The sequence below is a fragment of the Sciurus vulgaris genome (assembly GCF_902686455.1).
Source record: "Sciurus vulgaris genome assembly, chromosome: 4".
NCBI lineage: Eukaryota > Metazoa > Chordata > Mammalia > Rodentia > Sciuridae > Sciurus > Sciurus vulgaris.
The window spans coordinates 186,564,424-186,586,152 of NC_136464.1; the positions used below are offsets into that span (position 1 = coordinate 186,564,424).

The following is a 21,729-nucleotide window of genomic DNA, read 5'->3' on the forward strand; positions in this document are numbered from 1 at the left end:
CAACTGTGCTGCCAAGGCCTCCAATTCACAGAGGGTCCCTGCTGCTGCCCACCCACCATCTGTAGGCCTGCGGCCAACGCATGGAAGATGCCGTGCCGTGGGGCCTGCCATCTCACGGCTGCTCCTGCGGGTATGGCTGCCAAGGGCGCTCGGGCCGGTGGGCGCGCGCCCTGTGTCCCGCCTGGTCCACAGCGTGGAGCACTGTATTCTGGGGGCTGTGGCGACGGGGACGACAGCACCCAGGAGAAAACAGGCCGCAGCCCACCCCTTCCACCAGTGAGCCCAGGCGTGCCACCCTGCCCGAGCCCCTCCCAGGAGCCCTGGCGCGACTGCTCTCAGCGGGCATTCCTTCCAGCCCCACAGGACAACCCGAAAGCCCAGGTGGATTTCAGGAGGGGTTAACTAAGTTCCGCGACCTTGGGGTTGGGCCTGGCAGGACATCTCTGAGTTCAGGCTTGGATAGTCACACACTTCCAAGATCAAACAGGTGTCTAGATATTCAGAGCCAGCCAAGAGACGGCAGGAGGGAGACTGCTCTGTGGTGGCCGCGGGCCCTGGGCCCACCCACATCCTCCTGCTTTCTGCTTCCCGCTCAGGTTAGGCCGAGCTGGCTCTGCGCTTCTGTTGTCTGGAGCTCCCAAACTGATCCCAAACTCACGGAATCACCATTTCCTGGGGCCTCGTCCCCTCTGGGACAGGCAGGCAGGCTCTCCCTTTTCTGAGAGGTGCCGAGGTCTGGGCTCCCTCGCCCCAGGCACTGAGCCTCTTGCTGAGCAAGAAGGCCTTGTTCGGATCTAAACGACTCCGCCCTCCTTTTCCTGGCCCTTTCTGCTATTCCATGGGTTGTCTGGGATAAAGAAGGTATGAGATCAGACTGCCCTGCCGAGCCCCCAGGGTTTGCTGCCATGGGCTGAGGTCCTGGAGTAGGGTGTGTGCTGTTGAAGGACAGCCAGGGCGGGGCCGGAGCTGGGCTGAGGCTCGGCCTCCCGGGCGGTCTCCATCCTGTGATCAGCTGTCTTCCCTGGAAGTGTCCAGGGTGTTGTGATAGCAGAGGCAGGGACCCCATGGCTGTTTGGGTGGACTTTGGTTTTAGGAGGAGCACTTCATCCCCGGGCTGCCACGGGTGACTCTGTGCCACCCCTCGGGGGCTCTCTGTCCCCTCACAGGACGGCTTCCCCCGCCCAGGGCCTGCACTGCTTCCAGGTGGCCTGTGTGCCACATTGGTCTTTGGTGAACCTGAGGTACGTGTCCAGTCAGACTTCGCCCCGACTGCCGTCTAGAGCCAATGGCCCTGCGTGTCCACAGCCTCCCACGCATGATGGGTGGGCAGCCACTGGCTGCCTGACACTCAGGAGCCAGCCAGGGGAAGTGGCCTTGGTATGGCCAGGGAGCCTGATGTGTGAAGGCTGGTGTCCCACGGGCCTCTTGTAGCTGAGCCACCCAGGCGCTTCCCAGCTCTGCCCTGGCAGGGGCACCTTCCCCTCGGGCAGGCACGGGTCCTGGGCAGCGGGCACTTGGGGCCCTCTGCCGCCTTTTGGACCCGCAGCTTGGTGCCCAGCCCTGCGAACAGCGGGTGCTCCTGGGGCTGTTTTGAATCAAGCGAGAGAATGCGCAGGGTCGCATTTCTGGTCCTGTGGGAATCTGCGGCGAGCCCTGCGGAGCCTGCTTCCCAGCCGCTGCGGGCTGCAGGCTCAGCCACCTCAGGGGGGCTGTCCTGCTGCAGCAGGAGCCTGGGGCCCGGCCGTGCCTTGCACGACATTGTGCCCTCAGCCTCTCTGGCCGTGAAAGACAACGCGGCTGGACTGGCGGCCAAGCCAGCCCTCTTGGAATGGCCAGAGGGCCTGGTGAAAGCAGGATGGGGGCGAGGGAGAAGGGGTGCCACCAGGACGGGACTCTGCCGTGCGCAGGAGGCAGCTTTGCAGGGTGTGTTCAGCCGGCGCCCAGCCTGGGACCCTGGCGCAGGTCCAGCATCGGGGTGCCTGTGGGCCGGAAAAACGAATCTGTGTCAGATGAGACAAGACAGCCAGCCTCAGCCACAGTTCTGGGTCCTGCCGGCCAGGGGCTGAGCTTCCCACAGACCCCCGGGAGCGGCCAGGAAGCTCTGAAGCAGGAAATGCGTCGTCAGGTCTGGCAGGCTTGGGAAAGTGCCGCGGCCCGTGTTCTGTCCACCTCCGAGTCTCCAAGGATCAGGAACACCGACTGACGTTACTGGGCGCCCACTGAAAGCCAGGTGGCTGTTCCGCCCACTTCATTTAACCCTCAGAAGAGCCACTGAGGTAGGACTTGATGACCCCCACGTTACAGACGGGACAGCGGAGGCAGCAGGAGCGGCCAAGCCAGGACGCGAGCCTGGCTGTTCCTCTGGGACCAAGCTCTGTGCCACTCCATCCGTCACAAGGGGGGCCTCCCATCCCTAGAAGAAGAGCGCCAAATGCCACACTTCCCTGGAGCTTTGATGTGTCCCCGAGGTCACCCTGAGAACAGGGTCAGCGGCTCACCTGCTGGTGGGAGTGGCCACATTCACACCCATCCTGCAGGCACGGCCTTTTAGGAATGCATATCCAGGAAATCCCAGTGACTTAGGAGAGCAGGGACCGAAGCAGGATTCAGAGGTGCTGCTGGCCCAGCGGGGGAGGCCGGGGCTCAGCAAGGCAGGATTAGTGGGAGCCCAAGTGGCCAGGCACAGGGAGAGAGAAGGGAGGTAAATGACGGAATCTCCAGCAAGCGTTTCGGCTGCACTGCTGGAGCTGGCTCCCGTCACCAGGCAAGGCTCTGCGGCTCTGGAGTGGGAGTCTACCTAGGCACCTGAGCCTGTGCATCAGAGGGCAGCAGGGATGTCAGTGGCCCAGGGACTTCAAACGCTGTGCCTTTTAAAGAGCGCTGCACCTACACCTGCGCGTGCGCTGCACACTGGCCACATTTAGAGCCAGACGTCAGGATGAACACCTGAAAGGGCCCCTGAGATGCCTCCAGGGACCAAGTCGCGGTGACCTCACTGAAGAGCCAGCAGCTGGCCCTGGGGCGCCTCCTGCACCCGCTGCCCACCTCCGAGGGCCAACCTCCGAGGGTACTGTGCACACGCCCGGCCCCCAAGGCCAGGAGCTGGGTCTGGATGCCAGTGTTCCGAGGGCAGGCACAGCCTGCTGGCGGGTTCCTGGATCTTGCGCTACTCCTGGAAGCAGCAGGGGAGGCCTGCATTTGCCTCTGGTGGCCACTTGCTTCCGCTGGACCACAGCTGCAGCTGGACAGAGGCGGCCAGCAGGAGAGGCCTGGGCCCGGGTGTCCAGGTCGGGCTCTGCCTGGTGGCATTTGCATCGAGGCCAGGTGTCCAGGCAGCCAGGCACGCTGGCCCTAAGCGCACACTCCTCTCAACCAAGGCGCATTTCCGCTGAAACAGAAAACACCTGGAAGTTCTCCTTTGGGCTGGCTGTCTGCTGTGCTGCACATCCCACACACCCATGTGACGTCCAGACTCACCAGCCCCAAGCGGACCGATCCCCTCCTCCTGAGAGCCAGCCAGGCTCTCAATGCGTGGATCTGCTCATGGCCCATCCATGGGGGTCCAGCTTGGTCCGTCTGTGCCCACATGGGAGCCAGGGACAGGCTGAACAGCACAGCTGAGCAGAAGCCTGGGCACTGGCCGCGTCCACACATTGTTCTCTGTCTGAGGGTGGCCGAGTCACTTTGAGGCTTTAGTCCAGTCATTTGAATTATTTTATCCATGAAGTAGAACACGGTTCATGTATTGTGTGCATTTCTGTCTGTGTGTCTTTATCGTAGTCCCCTTGTCAGGTGTGCACGTGTGCGCACATGTGCGGTGTGCATGTGGTGGAACCCAGGGTCTCACACAGGCTAGGCAAGTGCTCACACCGGCCCTTGTTATGTCTTTTTCTGGGTCTCACCGAATCGCTCAGGCTGGCCTGACTTGCCACCCCTGGCCCCCGCCTCCCCAGCAGCCGGGATTGCAGACAGCGCCACCTCCACCGCCCCTTTCTTGGGTTTTTTCCGCGTGTGTTACCTGACCTGTGCATCTCATGATTCTCTTCCTGCCTTGTAGAAAGTGAGGCAGAAACTGCTCTGGCTTCGAGTTTTGTGAAGTTAATTAGTTTCATTTAGGATAATGCTTGGAGCAACTCAAAGAAAGTGAGATTCGTTTTTTCCCACCGCCTAGCGTTCTGTCGTCCGCTCAGAGAGCCTCATCTGGTTGCTCAGGCAGAGCTGCCACTCACCTGTATTCCCACGGGGGACATAGCAGGGCTGGCCGGCCGTCCAGATCTCCCCTCAGCCACCAGCGCTCCCCAGTCCCTGTGCCAGAACGTCCCTCGAGCCACTGCCTCCTCTTCCCGGGATCCTGGCTTGTTGGTACTCCTCTCTCTGCCGCCTCCTGGGCAACCTGGCTCCTCTTGGGTTGTGCCAGGCCTGCTTTGGTAGCATCCTCCAGGGAGGCCCAGGAGGCGAGGTGTGGGCAGGGTAGGACTAGCTTCCTGGAGTCGGCTCTGTGCTCTGGGGTCTGGTGGGTCTCAAGTCTGCTGTGTGGACAGAGGCTGGACTGAGCAGGGGCCGTGTGCTGTGCGGTGCAGAATTCCCTCTTCCCCGGGACTGCGGCCTCCGACGGGTCTCACAGTGGAGGGCTGTCTGCTTCACTCAGAGCCCACTGGTCCCAGATGTCATGTGACCACGCATGCAAGACACCCGCATGGCACACAGGCCAGTGCTGGCCTGGAGAACAGGTCAGAGCGCTGCCCGTGGGCCCGCACACAGACAGCCGAGGCCAGCCCGCCACTGCCGTTCCACAGACCCTCGCTGCGCCCCCACCCCGCCCCCGCCCCGACCTTTGCGCCTCCTGCTCTCCCAGGTCTCCTGGCTCTTCCCGCCACCCAGGCCGCTCCTCAGCCCATGGAACCCCCACCTCCCCAGTTAGAAACCCCCTGCGCCCCCAAGCTTTTGCAAAGTGCCGTCCGCACCAGAGCTACCCTGGTGGCGCTCCTGTGCTGGCCGGGCACCTGGGAGCCCATTCACACTTCCTCAAGGCCGGTCCCACAGGGCCTTGATGGACCCCATGGCTGCCCTGGAGCCCAGCCACAGACAAGGCACAGCCGTGCCCTCCCCAGGGGCCTCTCCCGGTGCGGGATGGGCCAGGTGGTGATCCCATGGCGGGCATATGGACGTCAGCTGTGCCCTCCCAGGGGAGGCCCCTGTGCTAGTGGAGGCAGAGCCTAGCGTTAGGTGTGCTGTTCGGACACCCGTGCTGTTTTCTCCAGGTGTACTATCACCGCAGCACCCTGCCCTCTGTGGGGAGAAGTGGCCCGCACGGCTCTCCCTGGCCTGCCTTAAGCAGGCCGCCACCCTCGCCAGAAACCTCCTGGAGGGGGCTGACAGGCACCTCTCCCTGCCTCCTGTGCGGGCCTTCCTATGGGGGTTTAGGGTTAGGGTTACCTGCGGGAGGCGGCAGGCCATCCTGGGGTGGCTGCCTTCCAAGGCAGGTGCCCAGGGCAGCGGAGTGTGAGGAAGTGCCCCGTCTTGCCCGGCTTGGGTTCTCCCACGTGGAGGTGAGCATTCCACGCCCTCCTGCAGACAGCAGCAGGTGCTAGCAGGAGGCTGCCAGCCTGCGCTACAGCCTGCAGCTGTGCACGCAGGACGGCCCAAGACGGCACAGCAACCTGGCTGGGACACCCTTCCTCGGGTCTGAGTGTCACACAGGTCCCAGACCTCCACTCCCTGAAAGGTGCCGGGAGACCCAGTGAGGAGCTTCGGGCAGACACAGGCTGGTGACTCAGGACAGGGGCGCTCTCCGAAGTCCGCGGGAGCCCAGCAGGTCACGTGCCCTCGCCTGCTGTGTGGTGAAGCAGGGTGGTCCCACAGGTGCCTTCAGGTGGTGTGGGGCACCCACTGGTCCTCTTCAGAGGTCCCCTTCGGAGGCCTTGGGGCCTCTTCACCAGCAGGTCATTCTGCTGCTCTGATCCTGGGGTGGGAGGTTCTCCGGGGACGGTGGGCCTCCCTTCCGAGAAGGCAGCCTCGGGGTTCTTGTGTCTGGGGCTGCACCAGCTCCGGTGTTGCTGAAACAGACCAGCATAAGCTGGGCAGAACGATCCAGGGGTATCATCAGACCGTGCTGGGGGCCAGAAGCCCTCAAGCCAGGCACTGGCGGGCTGGTCCTTCCTTCCTGCAGGCTCCGGGGAGAGCCATCTGCCCTCCCCGGCCTCCCCTTAGCTCCAGGCTGCATCTCCTTCCGCCTCTGAGCCTCCTGCCCCATCTTATGAGGGCCCTGTGGCGACATGGGGTCCACCCGGACAGCCCAGGCTGCTCTCCACCTCAACGCCCCATCACAACCCCCTCTGCAAAGACCCTTCTGCCACTCAGGTGACAGTCACAGGTGGACCTCTTCGGGGCTTACAGTGACCACAGTGGCCTTCTGGTGCACAGAGGTGTGTGGACCTGGTAGTGGGGGATGCCCTGGCCTGCTCAGTCTTCCCAGTCACAGGCCTCCAGGCAGACAGGGGTCCTCTTGCTGACCTCAGCGCCCTTGCAGTGCCTGAGCCCTGGTGTCTCTGCTGGTGGCTTCGGCTGCTGTCACGGTGCACCTGCTTTCCGGGTAGGCCCCGTGAGGAGCCTGCTGAAGGACAGTCTGTTAGACGTCTCACAAGGAACTCAGCTTAAAATGCCAAATTCCATGAAGTGACTCTGCTCCTGCTTTATTGTCGGTAAGATCAACTTCTCAAGCACGACTCCAACACATGGAGCGGGTCCTGGTGTTCCTTGCTACCCTATGCTGGACTGGGCATTTGCTTCCAGGAGAAACCCTCTAGTGTGGGCCTGCTGGCCCTCCAGGAGATGTCGTAAATACTTACTAGTTACTTACAGCTTTGAACTTGTGATCCTCCTGCCTCAGCCTCCTGAGCCCCAGTCTCAAAGCTGTCTCAAAATAAAATATAAAAAGGGTTCAACCCCTGTTTCCAAAAAACCCCACAGGCTCCTACAAACCTGGCGGGGAGGATGGGGCATTACCTCACCCTGCTGCCGCCACAGCAGCTGGTGGACCAGCGGTGCCTGGGGACCTGACTCTTCCCTTCCCTCCACAGAGGGCATCCAGGAGTGTTATTCTGACCATGGCTCATCTGGTATGGGGTCACTCCCCAAGGCTCAGCCCCCTTACAGTCTCCACGTCTCCCCAACTCCTGTGTCCAGCACAGCCTCAGGGACCAGGATGGCCAGGGGTTGAATGTGGGGGCTTTCACTCACCCCTTGCACACCTTCCTGGCCCCACCTCTCTGCACACGTGTGCACACACTTGCTTGACTTCTTACCCCAGCCTCTCTGCACATGTGCACACACTTGCATGACTTCTTACTCCAGCCTCTCTGCACACGTGTGCACACGCTTGCACGCCTTCCTGGCCCAGCCTCCCCATACACGTGCGCACACACTTGCACACACATCCATGTGCACAGGTGGCCTTGCCCTCTGGGCGAGGGGTGGTCTCTGGAGGCCTGCTTATGGGGTTCACAGGTGAGGGTGGGCCAGGGAGGGCTTGGGGCCTTGCTGACAGTGGGTGTGCATTGCTGGCGCCCAGCCAGTCGGCCTTCATGCTTGGCACAGGGACAGGCCTTCTTCCCAGACCCCCGTAGCACTGGCCTGCCCACTAGGCAAGCTGCCTCTCCTGCTGCCTCTCCCACAGCTCAGGGCTGCTGGGTGGAGCACCCTGCGTGCCTAGTCACCCCGTGGACTCCCCCGAGAGAGCAGAGGGAACAGTCTTCTCCTAGGCCCTGCCCCTCTCTAGGCACAGGGGAGCCCCCAAGAACCTAGGTGCCCCAACAGAGCAGTTTCCTGAACTCAGAATTTGGACTCTGATGTCACCTTGGCCCTTGGAGGAAATTCTGGATGATGGGCAGAAGCCAGCAGGCCCTGCCCACCCGCCCAGTGCTGGTTCATCCTGGTGCCAAGCTGCTCTCCCTGCGCCTGGCTCAGACACCTGGGGGGTGTCCTGGGATGTGCACACAGGTGGGAGCTCAGCAGGCAGCCAACACCAGGGAGCACGTCTCTCAGAAACCCAGCACACCTGGACAGGCAGCCCCCATAACCAGTGGCAGCCCCTCCCACACACCAGGAGTGACAGGAGTGGGTACCAAGTGGGCAGCCCATCAGGACCACCCATGGGGCAGGCAGTGAGTCCCCAGGACTGGGGAAACGGCCCCCAGCCCCAGCGCCCTTGCCAGGGTGGGTGGCGCTGTGTCCCTAGAGACACACGCAGAGCCCTGCCCCAGCCCCTGTGGACAGACCTGACCTGGAAACAGAAGGCACCAGATGAGGTCACACAGGAAGACGGGCTCACCCAATGACCACTGGCCCCATGGGACAAGGGGGTGGGCAGAAGACCTGGGGATGGGCCATCACTGGCACAGGGGAGGCTGGAGAACTGGAGGGACCCCTGCCGGCTCCAGGCAGACCCCAGCCACACCTGCTCTGCAGCCTCCAGCCTCCAGTCCTGTCCCTTCCTCCCTAGGCCGCATGGGGACGGGGGAGGGGGAGCCCCGTGGCTTCCTGTGTTTGCTGGTGTGGACACCTGGCGCCAGGTCACAGCACCCACGCTGCTGCAAACCGCTTCAGACGGCCGAGAGCGGCTGCACTTTCAGTCTGCCGTTTCACTGGGGGATGTGAACAAGAGAGACAATCGTCATGAGGAAGAGTTCTGTTTCTCTGCGGAGAAAACCTGACTGAATTTGAAAGGGCTTTCCTAGCCACCTTCCTGCGAGCAAGGCACTCCCGATGTGCAGAGAGCGCAGTGACCCTGCGCGCAGGCAAAAGCACGCGTTCTCTTGGCTGCTGGCGTGCCCGCCGTCTGAGAACCAGCCACAGCTCTCCTCCTCAGGGATGGCTGCCTTCCTCACTCCAGATTCTGATTCTCCGTAATGCGGATTCCAACTCAGTGGTGGGTCAGGCCACTGAACAGACCAAAGTCCCAGGACCCCCCTCTTCCTCGCGTGCCCACCCAGTGACCATGTCACCATCGTGGCTGTGGACGAAGGCCTTGGACTTGCTCCCAGGGCCACGTTCTTCACCTTCTGCCTTGCTGAGGCAGTCACAGATCTCGGGGGCCGTGGGCATTGCTAGCCCTGGGCTTCTCCAGCCTGAGGACCTGAGCTGCCAGCTTTGCCGGGTGCCATCCCGGGAAGCGCCCTGGCTGTTCAGGAGCTCGGGATGCATTTCCAGACTTCCCGGCAGGGCTCCCGCATGGCCTTGTGTCTGCAGGACGTGGGACCTGCTGGACACACCCGTTACCATGAGCTTGTGGTCTCTTCAGAGCTGGGTCCAGTCTCCCTTCTCCCAGGCAGGGTGGGAAATGTGCATCTGCCCTTCGCTAGCCAGGACCCTGGCTGTGTCCCCTCCCTGGCCTGTTCCCTCTTGGGATGGCTGGCTCGCTCAGGCCCAACCTGCTCACCTGCCAGCTCCTGTTTCCCACCTCCCTTCCAGAATTCTTGCCCAGAGGACAGGCCAGTACCCAGGTGTAACATTACAGTGCTCACCTAGCTAGGGCCTCAGGCCTGCGGGACGAGCTGTTCTCCTGTGCCTTCCTGGAGCAGGCTAGTGGTGACAGAAAGAAACCTGTCCCTTGGTCCTCTGGGCTAAGATTCCTCATGGAGATGCTGGGCCTTACAAAATGCCCTGGGGAACTTCCGGGAACTGTGTGGATAAGATTCTGACCAAGGCTCACAAGGTCCAGTGGGCGAATACTCAGATTCTAGGCATCACACATCAGAGTTTGTGTCTGCTCCAGGCACTTACTGCTGCGTGGCCTTGGGCAAGTTACTGCACCTCTAAGTGCCTTATTCTGAAAAACGGTGAAAGCTGCCTGTCCCAGGGTGCTGTGAGGGTGGGCAGTTCGCACCATGTGGAGTGCTGAGCTGGGACCTGGAGGCGCGCATTTGCATCAGGAGCTGCTCCTCAGCAGACTTCGATTTTTATGGAAGGCGCAAGTGCATGATCTGCAATGGGGGAGGCTCAGCTGGACACGGCCCTTCAAGCTGTGGAGGGCAGGCCACTCTGCAGGCCCTGCAGGCTGGGGCCAGGGAAGTGCGGTGTGTGGCTGGAACCAGGGCATCTGCAGCGGGAGTCCTTCCTCAGGGGCCTCCATGGTTTTTTTTCCAGGATGCAACTGCTCGGTTGAGGCCCACCATGTTGGGGAGGGCAGCCTGCTTACTGTCATACTGACTGCTTAACTGTCAATCCCATCCAGGAAGATGCCAGACCAGGGTTTGACCCAGTAACTGGTGCCAGGCAAGTGAGCTGATATGTGACGCTGACACCTGAGGCCTACAGGGTTGGCCCTGAAGCAGCCACCAGGGCAGGGTGGATGGCAGGGGTGGCCAGGGAGGCTGAGGGTGTGCAGGGAGCTCGGTAGGGTCTTGCCTTCCCCTCTGGTTTTGCCTTTAAAGATGGCAGAGGCTGGCAGTGGTTCTCAGGGTGTGAACCAGCAGGAACCGTGTTAGAGCAGTCCATTATGGGGGTCCAGACCTGCTGCCTCAGAAACTCAGGCGGCTCAGGTGGGTGCAGCCAGTTCTCAGGGCCTGCAGGTGTGCCCAGGACCAGCCCTTGCGGCCATTCTGGGAAGGCAAGGTCTGCCTCTCAGCACATTTGCCTGGTGGCTGGCCTTTCCTGAAACTGTGGGGCAGGGTTGGCACCGGGGCAGAGAAGGTTCCGGAGCTGACGAGCAAGCCAGGGGCCTCTCAGAGGGCTCTTTTTGCAGACCATTCTTCCATGCAGGTGGGATGGCATCTGGCTCCAGGAACTGTGGGCAGCTGGGGCTGCTGCAGCGCAGGAGCCCAGGGGGCCTGGGTGCACACAGGTGGGGGTCACGCCCACTTCCCAAGATGACACAGAGCCAGGAGAAGCGGCCCGTGTCCCTGGCGCTGTTAAACAGCACTCTCCTGCTGTCTTGTCCAGCACCCGTTGGTGGTGCCACACTTGATTCATGCTGTCCCTGTCTAGATCCTTCTCACCTCCCAGCCTGTGAGGGCAGACCCTGTGACCTGCTCACCCTCCACCCCTGGGGTCAGCAGTGCTGGAAGGCCACCCACAGGAAGCTGGGGTACGCAGTGCTGCTGGACACTGGATGTCAGGGCACGTGTGCTGTTGAGTGAGTTAAAAAGATGCCCACACTCGGGTAAGGGGTCCAGTGCAGTGCGCGTGCACCCTGAGCATCTGCAGAGCGTCTATGGCGGTGGCCGAAACGTGCACCCTCGAGCTCCAATCTGCAGGTGGCAGCCGGGTGCTGCCGGTGTCGAATGCAGGCCGTGGCTCCCTGCCAGCCACCGTGAGTGCAGAGCGCAGGCCTGCAGCGCCTGCTCTCCTCGCAGTTCTCACCTTTGGGCGGGCGACTCCCTGCCCGAGCAGCCGCTCGGCCTCCTGGGAACCCACGGATCCACTCAGGGACCCAACGACCTACTTATCTGGTGCCACCTGGGAGGCATGCGGCCAGGCCAGGAGGGCGCGCTGGGCTGCTGTGGCCTCTGCACCTGTCCGGGGGCGGCCGGAGGTAAATGGGGTGGAAGATCAGGCGCCGCCTCGCCAGCGGGGGCAGCCCCGCTCCGCTGGATGGTGCGCTGCTGGGGAGCGCGGGGCGGGGCGGGGCGAGGACCTGTGCCTGCACCGCGGGGCTTCAGGTGACCTCGCGCAGGTGAGCGCGGCGGTGCGTATGCGTGAGTCCCGGGTGACCTTTGCGGTGGAAGCCCCAGGTGACCCGTGGTGGTGCCCACACACGACTCCCTGGCAACCGCGGTGGTGCACACGCAGGGCTCCAGGTGGCCGCGGTGGTGACTGGCGGGGCAGGCGCGCACCGCTTCCGCTTCCGCCGAGCGCCCCCCGCCCCCCGCCGGCGCAGGGCGCGCCCCCCTGCCGGTGGCGCGGGGACCAATCCCGGGCAGGGAGGCGAAGCGCCGCGGCCCCCTCCCCGCTGCCGCCGCGCCCCCTCCCCTCCGCTCTGCCCCGCCCGCAGAGCACCTTCTGGTGCAGCGCAGGCAGAGCCGAGAGGAGCGATTTGGAGCATCGGAGGATGAGGTTTTGGCTGAGAAATGAAGAGATGGCCCTAGAAGAAATGGTGCAGAGATTAAGTGCGGTCTCCAAGCACACTGGTAGGAGGAGCGGCTGGCCTTGGGCTGCGTGTTCTTCAGCTTGACATCGTTGGGTGAACTGCAGGGAAATGCGCATGGCTGTGTAACCGCCTTCATTGCTCTTTTCTAGCTCTGATAACCGGAAAGCACAGATACGATGGCGTTTGCTGGTGGCAGAAATGTTTCCGAGCACTGTCGGTGTGGTTTGCTCTGCTTAGCATAATTGAAATGATGCGGACCAGTGGCACAGGCTTTCCAAGCCATCAGGGTGTGTGCGGAGCCATTGGGGCGCCACAGCTGTGTGCACCTCAGCTGCGGCTGCTGGCTGCTGCTGCCGCAATGGAGAGAGATGAGGATTTGTGAGCCCGGATGATCTGGGCCCAGGCCCTGCCGGGCAGGTGGGGAGGGGAAGCTGTCAGAAGCTCCTTTAAGGAGGAGAACCCAGATTAGTCAGGTGGCTGTCTTCTCCACCACCAGTAAATTAAACCCGAGACAGGTGTCTGGAAAGGGTGTGGGTGAGGAGTGGGAGAACAACGTAGAACCTTCAGCTTTGGTATTGATTGAAAGATGACTTAGAACTAGCCATGAAAAGCAGTTCAAATTGACTCACTTAGGTCGGCAAGCACAGGGACTGACCGCTTCTATCTGCCGTTGGCTTCAGTCAGTCACATCTGAGTTTCCATGCTGCATTGTGCACAAGGAAATGGGCAGCAGTAACTAGCTTTTCTGGAAGAGAAAACAAGGATGTATCAGTAACCGAGTTACTAACATTTTGTCTGATATTGCCATCTAATGTGATGTGTGTGGGTGTGTGTGTGTCTCGTCTTCTAAATAATAGTGTTGTGGGAGATGAAAATTGTCGGCTCTGTGGGTTGGGCGTGGTGCCCCCCAAGCCCAGTCAGTTTCGAGAGCACCCCAGGGATTTCATCAGCAGGATCATTGTGTGCTGTCTTCTAACCAAGACTTTTAAAGACATTGCGTTGAGATGGTGGTTTTGTGTTTATTGGATATGGGCAAAAAAATAAATAAATGAATAAAATATTATATATATATATATATATATATATATAAAGCCATTTCACTGCATCTGCACCCTTATTCTGACAGAAGCAGCTCCATTTGTCTGGAATGTGGGACAAGCTTTGCTTTTTCCGGCTTGGTGAGGGTCAAGGGCATGTGGGTGCCCTGTTTGCGGGTGGCCAGGGCCCGGCCGCAGAGGAGCAGGACTCTGCGGTGCTCCCTCCTCTGCCTTGGCTGGTGTCAGGATCACAGAGTGGGCACTGCTCCAACTGTGATGTCACCTGGGTTTCCAGGGCCTGAGGTTTCCTCGTGAGCTCAGGACACATGTGCATGTAAGTGTAAGGCTGTCTCAGGGAGCAGGGCAAGCTGGGCCGGCCACACTGCTGGGCCTCGTGGCGACCATTGTCTGCCAGTCCTCTGGCAGTGCTGCGGAGCTGAGCGCTGCAGACGCCCCAGACTCAGATGTGGTTGGCAGGCCCATGTTTATGGGTATCATTGTTTCATGAGGGGAGCCCCTCCACCCAGACCCGCCTGTCTCCAGCAAGCCCAGCCCCTCTTGCTCAAGCCCAGCCTCACTCCTCCTGGGCAGGGGCATCCTGGGGCAGGCGGTATTTGGTTTAGGAGCTGTAAACCACGATGTGAGTGTTGTGCATCACTCAGGATGGATGGACAGGAGCATGCACAGAGTGCAGGGACTTGCCGCACGTTCCCAGCAGGGAAGGGAGAGGTCGGTGCACTCCTGACCACCAGCCCAGGCGTGGACTCCAGGCACTGCTGAAGAGCCCGGTCTGTAGTCACAGAGGCACAGAGTGGTTCATGCCTCCTGGGTGGTATCAGGACCAGCAGCAGGTGTGGGCTCATGGCCCTGGGACACGGATCTGGTATCCACAGAGCTACTCAAGGCAGGGTGCCCGCCCCTGGAGGGCAAGGGCACAGCTGAGGGCTTGGGCACTGTCTGAGCCGTGTGTGGGCTGGCCCTCTGTGGCTTCCACTGAGCCCACTGATGTTCCTTCCATCAGCTGTGTTCTGACTTCAGGTTGGAGTGTTGCTTCCTTTGCCCAGAGCCCTGGTTACCTGGGCTGGTCTGCGTGCACAGGACGGTGCTGCCTGCGGTGGTGGCTCTACATCCCCTGACCTGGGCATTCAGGCGCCCTGTGTGCTCCTGAACCTGCTCCCCAGCACCACGGCCAGGAGTGCTCCACAGCAGCAGAGTCCCCTGCAGCGGGACCTTCCCAGCAGTTTCATCCTGGTTTTCTCGGCAGTAATTGGTGAAAAGTAAGAAGCACCTGAGGGAGAAAGGCCGTGGCGCTGGTCGGCTTGAGCGTTTGCAGGATGGTGTGCCAGGCTGGGGCTGCCCGCATCGCCAGGGCTGGTTGAGAAGCAGCCTCTGGGCCACCAGAGCCTCTGACTCAGAAGGCCTGGCTGGGGCGGAGGCTGGGATTCCCAGTGTAGGTCCCCAGGAATTCAGGTTGGGCTAGTCCAGGAATCCAAACTGGAGAGCCGCCGTCCTGGAGAGTCCTCAGATCTAGCCCCACCCTCCATGGACCACCTGGAGAGCAATCCTTGCTCTTTTCATGGGTGGGTAGATGAGTGAGTGGGTGGATGTGTGGCTGGATGGGTGGTGGGATGGTGGATGGAAGGGTGGGCCGATGTGTACACGAATGAGCGGGCGGATGGATGGGGGAGCAATGAGGGATGGATGGATGGACGGGTGGGTAGGTGAGTGGGCAGGAGGACGCATGTCTGGATGCACGGCAGGTAGGGCGGGTGGGCATGAAGATGGATGGGTAGGTGTGGTGCATGCAAAGCAGTGAGAACGTGAGCCCTATCGTGCTCAGTGCAGTCCACGCCTTCGTGCTGAGGACTGGCTCATCTAGCGTTTGGTATTGAACAGTCGGACGCTGTTCTCCCAGAACACGAGTGCTGTGGGCATTGGCAAGCCGCCCCTCTGCTGGTGGCGGTTCTGCGGTGGCGCCCGTTCCCTGGACAAACGCCTTCCCTGCCTCTTGTGCCCCTCGCCTCACCTCGGTCCAAGCACCGAATCCCGGCTGCCGCTCAGCCACGGGGAGGGGCTGCTGTCCCAGTGCCCTCAGAACAGCTGCGTGCGTGTGCCTGGTGTCCCCCTGGTGTCCCCCTGGTGCCCTTGGTCTGGATGACAGGTTAAAGAGAGTGAAGCGAGGCTTCCTGGCTCACCTCTGGCGAAGACGCGTGGGAAGGCAGGCGCCCCGTGCCAGGCCGGGTCCCTGGCATTTCCTGGTGGCAATGGCAGACGCTGGGCAGAGGGAGGGGAGTGTGAGGGTGTGAACTGAACCAGATGTGTGGAGTCTGGGACGGCCTCGTTTCGTGGAGCATGCCCCGCGTGAGTCTCCTCCGCGGAGGGCGTGCACCTTCCCTTGTTCCCTAGAGAGCATTCAGCGTGTGGCCACTGCTGTGGTCTTGGTGGAGCCCCTCAGCCAGCTCACACACGAGACCCTGGCCCACAGCAGGCCAGCTGGCTCCAGCGCTGGGCGTGGGGGCTCCGTGGTGCCACCCTCAGTTCTGGTCTCCTGGTGCTGCTTGCCCGCGTGGCTGGTCCGTTGGCTCTCGCCTCTTCCTTTCCGAGAGCTCTTCCTTACACTTTCGGGGCTGGGGCCGCTGCCTTCCATGGCGGGGCTCCCAGGGTTCTCTGCATCTGGCCTGCAGTGACACTCACTGCTCTCAGGTGTCCAGACTGATGCCCACGCTCTGCAGTTGGTGCCCACTTCTCCATTGGCTGGGCCTGAGTCTCACAGTGCTCTGAGGAGGCCCAGCCATCTGGGAGAGGCCCTGGCCCTCCACTGTTGACCACCATGCCTCTCAGCTCCGTGCGCTGGACTTGTGTGGGCCTGTGTCCACGACGGCCACGGCTCAGGCGGACACCTGGAGGACCCCTCCGCTCTGCTGCGTGGGTCGCCTCCCCACCTCCCGTCCTGGGCAGCTCTGCCGGACCCGTGGCTCCTCCGCGGAGGCAGAGCCCTGCGGGACAGACCTGTCGCCTTGTCGAGCGGCACGGGGGCGGGTGCCAGGGATCCCTGCTGCCAGCGGCCGACTGGCCTGTCCCAGGGGGAGAGGGCCAGAGCCCCACAGAGGAGCTGTGGGTTGGACATGCCCTCGCCAGCCTTTCAGGGAGCCACGCATCGGGCTCCACAGGCAGAACACACCGGAAGCAGGACGCTTGGCTCCTCCAATTGCCGTGGGGTCAGAAGCATGGCGCTTAGTCCTAGAGGGAGCGAGGGGGCCAAGGGTTCCCAAATCTGTGCGTTCAGTGAGTGAGAAGGCGAGGCCGGCTTTCTGCCTGATCCTGCAGAAGGCCGAAGTGCCCTGCTGTGGAGCCGCATGCCTGGCGCTCCTTCGAGACCTCCCTGCTCTGTGGCGTCACCCACGCCGAGCTCTCCAACAGCAGCCGAGCCCAGGTGGCAGCCCTGGTCTGAGGTCACATCGCTGGACGGTAGCTGCCCGTGGCCTCCTCGGCTGCTCCACGATAGGCCCCGCAGCCAGGGAGGCAGCCCACCCCTCCTGAGGTGTGCGTGCCAGGGCAGGGCTTCTGGAAGTGAGGGCATGTCAGCCTTGCTTCTGTCCCAGCTATCCCTGGAATGCACAATATGATCCCATTCTCTCCCCAGAACGGAGCAGAATGTCCTCCCAAACTGGAACTTACCCAGAGAGCCCAGAAGAGCCACCAGCGTTGATTTCTGGTGGTTTAGTGACCCAGAGACCAGGAACTGTAAAGGGTGGTCTTGCTGCAGGCTCTGCTTGCAGAAGTTGTGACTTTCCCAGGTTACTGTCAGGAATGGATCTGAGGTGGGTGGGCACTGGACGCAGGCTGAGGGGCTGTTTCCTGAGGGGCCCCACCCTCCGTCAGCCCAAGAAGTGGCCGTCTGCTCATCATGGCACTTGTGTGGCTGGGTGTGCGTTGTGCAATGGCTGCCTGACCACAGCTGGGATGCGCTCCCGTCCCCACTGGCAGACACAAGGCATGCACCAGAGGCAGAGGAGGTTCTGTGCCAGAACCCCACTCTGTCCAAGGACAGAAGTCAAAGCTGAAAGTCTTTGAAAGCACAGCAGCACCGTTGGTTGGGGAAGAGGAATCACCTCAACGCCCTGAAGTGGGGACGTGAGACTAGGTAGGAGACAGTCGCTGAGTGGAGTGCACACATGGCCCCTCGTGCCCGGAGGCAGGGCGGGTACAGGACCAGGGTGCCAACAACAGAGAGCACGGTCCCTCTGAACCATGTCTCCCTGGACCGTGTCCCACGTGCTGGGAGGCTGGGCCCCTGGCCACACAGAGCAGGCGGGAGCACGTGTGCCCTGTGTCCCCTGGCTGGGGACGATGTGTCCTGCCGTGTGTGTGCAGTTGCTGACTGGCACACACTGGGATCTGGATGGACGTCCAGGTGGGAGGAGAGCGGGCCCCATGGTCCCACTGTCCTCTTGCTTTAGAGCTGTGGAGTTTTAATGTTCTCATTGGCTGTTGGTAGAAAGGAAAGCCAGCAGAGGCTGGCCGTGCTGAGTGTCCCCACCCTGCTGGGGGTGCGGCTACCTCTTGGCCTCCAAGGGCCTGAGCTGAGCACACAGCCGCCATCGGTGTGTGGGTCAGGAAGCCTGTGTCAACCGAGGGAAGTATTTTTCCACAGGCCTCCAGAGCCCAGGGCCTGGCAGGCATGAGCTGGCCGGTGCTGTGGGTGTGTTGGGCGGCCATCCCGCCTCAGAAGTCAGGCAGCAGGGACCAGCAGTGCCAGGCAGCAGGACTCAGTGGCCTTTAAAAACCTCTGAGTTTTCTATGTTCAGTGGACATGCTCTGAAGATGAGTCTCGGCTGTGTGGAAGCGGGCTGCCAGGTGCTGGGTTCTCCCGCTCTGAGCTGCTGGGCACCCATCGAGTTAGACGCTTCGTCCAGAGGGTCCACCCCAGGTCCAGGCTTCTAGGGACTAGTAGAGGTAGAGCAAGCAGGATAGAAGAGCCACTTTTACTCTCACAAATAGGAACAGACGTTGCCTGAGCTCCGCGCAGAGCAGGTGCAGTGTCTGACCAACGTCTTCTTGGTACAGGGTCCAGCATGGTTCCTGGTCATTGACTGATGAATGGACCAAACAGCCTCTGTGGCTGAGCCACACGGTTAGTCTGCTGGCTGGGTGCGTGTGTGAATGGGGCTCCATTTCTGAGCTTGCTTCTTTGCACGTGATCATCCTGTGGAGGCGCAGGTTGGGGCACCTCGGAGATGGACCCCGGAACTGTAAACAGTATTTCCACAGTGCCGTTTCCCGCTGAGAAGGTATCTGGTCACGTTCATTTTATAACTTGGGCTTGGAGAAAGAAATATTTGTCCTATCTTCCAAAACATTTACCATCTCGCTACTGTTGTCTGGTGCACACAACCCGCAGCTGGGGTTGGAGTCCTGGTGGAGGCCACATGGGCACCATGAGCTGTGGGTGTAGCTTCCCTCCTCTGAGCACACAGCAGAGTTGCTTTGACTAAAAGAGGGACCAGCATCACTGGCTCTGGGGCCGCAACCGCTGGGTTCAGACCCCAGATCTGCTGTCCCTGGGCAGGGCCCTCACCACGCTGCAGAGGTGGGGTCCCGGGCCGCACGGGCACACGGACGGAGGCTGCAGGTCCACTCCACACCAGCTCTTGCTGGGGAGTCTTTGCCGTACATATCTCCTCTGTCCTCAGAGAAGCCTTTGTTCCCGCGCAAATCCCAAAATACGCACAAATGCGGGGCGGGGGTTAAACTTCAGGGAGATGTTCAAGGTTTGAAGTCGTAAGTCTGAAAGCACAGAAGCGCAGATGGTTCTTTGCAGATGACAGAGGTCAGCTGGCCCTGGGGGTCTGAACTGGGCCCTTGGCAATGCCCCACATGTGGCTCCTTTATTAGCGCTATTGAATGGATGAGTCCAGCCCCGAAGCACAAGTTTCTGCTCTTAGAGGCAGCCACATGGTGTGCTGATTCCACACTCTCATCAGTGGACCCTGGAGAGGTGACCGGTGCCCAGGGAGGCTTCACCTCGCAAGGCTGCCTTACCTTTCAAGGTGCCTGTCCCTCCCTTGGGTGGAGCCCCGGGCCTCGCGATGCTGGCAAGCACTGTGCCTCCGAGCCAGCCTGGCCCTGTCATCTGAACTCTCAAGGACTCCAGGTTGACACGGCTCCAGCCTGGGCTCTAGACGTCGTAGGATTGGTCACTGTGATGTGGCTCTTCTCTTAAAAGGTAAGCAGGTCAGTCAAAAGGCTCGTTCTGGGAGTGACGGGTTCTGGACTCTGAGGGCCTGGTGTCCCTTGATGGCCTTGCCCTGGGTTTTGGAGCCCCGGTGTTCTTCCTGGCTGTCTCAATCCAGGCCCAAACCTTCCCACCTCTGTTAGAGGGAGAAGTCATCTTTGGCGATGACAGGGCACCCTGTAAACTGCATAGGTCAGGAGAGGCTGGCGTGGGCTCTGTCCAGGGCACCTGACTGGGGTCACTTCCTCATGGGGCAGGGAGGCCGGGCCCAGGGCACAGTACCCCAGGGGCTGGGCTCAGGAGGAGCAGCAGAGGTGCTCACCTGAGCTGGGGGACCCAACTGGGCAGCTCCCCCCCGCTCCTCAAACGGTTCCTCGGCCAGAGCACGTCCCTGACCCCTCCCTGTGAGGCCAGGGCCCACTGGGCTGCCTGTGCATTCTCCCACCCGTGTGGGAAGTCTGCAGCAAGAATGGACATCTCCTCACGCAAGCGGGACGCACGACATCGTTAGAGTGGAAAGCCCAATGGGCAGCGGGTCAGGCAGAGCAGTGGGCAGCCAGCAGCCGCAGGCAGAGGAGCCATCTTTGTGGGAGCCAGGCTGCCTGTGCAGCCATCTCTGCGTGTCCCTTTCTGCACAGTGTTCAGAGGGCGCTGGACCTGGTGTGTGCTGCGGGCTGCCTCCTACCTGTCCTCGGTCACCTAGCCTCTCACCTGACAAGAGACCAGTACACTCCCTGCCCACCAGGCAGCGTTAGCTGAGCACTCGTTTACTGCCAGAGAGCAACATGGATTTCTTAGTAGCTTGAGGCCACAAGTACAACAGACTCCAGGTCCAGAACAGTGTGCCACTCTTCGTGCCCCAGACTGCAGCAGGAGGACGGGGCACAGGTGGGAGGAGGACAGACTCTGAGCACTGGTGTCCATGTGGCCATGCGGCTGGGGAAGGGCGAGGAGCTGCCGGGACCGCGCTCAGACTGTGTCGCCCTCTGGCCATGGGTCTGGTGCACGTGAGTCCTGGGACTCTGGTGGCCGTGGTGAACAGGAGCTGAAGCGAGCTGCCCCGGAGCAGCCTGTGAAACCCCGCACTTGCCCAGCACGAGCCGCAGTGGCAGCGGCTGCTCGGGGTCTGGGGGCAGCATGAGTGGCCATGGCCAGGGTCAGGAACCACTGGCTCAGTCAGGCTCAGCTCTCCACGGAAAGCATCGCTTGCCAAGCAAAGCCGCCTCACCATTTCCTCTCGCCGGGAGCTCCACAGCCAACGGGAGAAACAGACGGCGGAACTTCCCGGTTTATTTCAAAAAGCCGGCAGCCTGTCCCTCCCTTCCTCTGGGTTTGTAGTTGTTTGTTTGAACTTGAGACTTCCTGAGGCCTGCAAGGTGTTGTGGCTTGAGCGACTCCCTGGCGTGGAGCTGGGTCCACGCAGCCCTTCTGGGGCAGGAAGCGTCCAGCACAAGAGCAGATGGGCGGGCGCGGCTGCCCCCGCTGCCCCACCTCACAGCGCCCGCTTCCCTTGCCCCACGCTGCCAGGTGAGGCACAGCCCAGCCTCGAGGCAGGCTGCAGGAGGCCTGCAGGGCCTGAGGACAGGGCAGCCAGCGCCCAGGAGCTGGCTTGGAAGAGCTGAGGTCTCAGGAGCCTGGCCTCAGCACACAGAGTCTCCGCAGGCTGCTGGCGCCTGCCGTCTCCAGCTGTGAAGACCCGAAGGTGGTGGACCACAGGTGCATCTGACCACGGCCACCCGTCCTCAAGGCTGGAGTGGCCTCTGCCTCTGCTTCGCCAAAACCCTCGGGTGACCGACCCCATGGCAGAGAAGGGGCCTGTGCGTCGCTTCTGGTCCTTGCCCAGGAAGCGCCGGGGAGCCCCCGGGCGCCGGAAGCCAGGTGAGGTGGGAGGGACGGCCTGTCCCTGGGCAAGGGGACGGGCACCTGTGTCCTCGGGGGCAGGTGCCACCCCGTGGTATTTTGTAAACCGTGAGCTGCTTGCAGGACTCTTGAGACCTCGTGAGGACCTGTTGGGGGCTGCCTGGGCCACCCGGGTCCCGCTCATTCGCTCACTCTGGGTCTGCTTTTGCCCACCGCCCTGAGGACCTGGTCTCTGAGTGCCTGTGTGGGGAACTGCGTGGAGGGCACTAGGCCAGGGGTGGGAGGGTGGAGTGGAGCCTTGGCAGGCTGTACCACGTCCCCCACAGCGGCCCCCTGCCCAGCAGCTCTCTTGGGGCCAGCGACTGGGTTCTCGCAGCTCTGAGGGGTGTTCATGCACCTACTGCCACGGGGGGTGAGGACTGCCAGCAGCCGGGGCCGAAGCGAGCCTTGCTGCTCTGCATCCTGCTGCTTCCGGCGGGCACAGCCCTCTCCCCAGGGACCTGGGATTGAGG

General features: G+C 61.7%; 1 protein-coding gene across 18 annotated transcripts in view; it reads left to right on the top strand.

Moving 5' to 3' along the window:
* Positions 1 to 21,729, top strand: part of MCF2L (MCF.2 cell line derived transforming sequence like) — a 150,769-nt gene that overhangs the window by 37,631 nt on the left and 91,409 nt on the right. For 2 of the 18 annotated variants that reach the window (XM_079136705.1, XM_079136702.1), the window contains exon 1: positions 11,869 to 12,125. The exons of 7 other annotated variants lie outside the window; for them this stretch is intronic. In XM_079136705.1, coding sequence (XP_078992831.1) covers positions 12,047 to 12,125 — 79 coding nt within the window. In that variant the 5' untranslated portion in view covers positions 11,869 to 12,046. Of the gene's footprint in view, positions 1 to 11,360; positions 11,531 to 11,866; positions 12,126 to 20,357; positions 21,236 to 21,729 lie in introns of those variants that run through there. 9 more of the 18 variants (XM_079136722.1, XM_079136703.1, XM_079136719.1 and 6 more) reach the window with 9 other exon arrangements.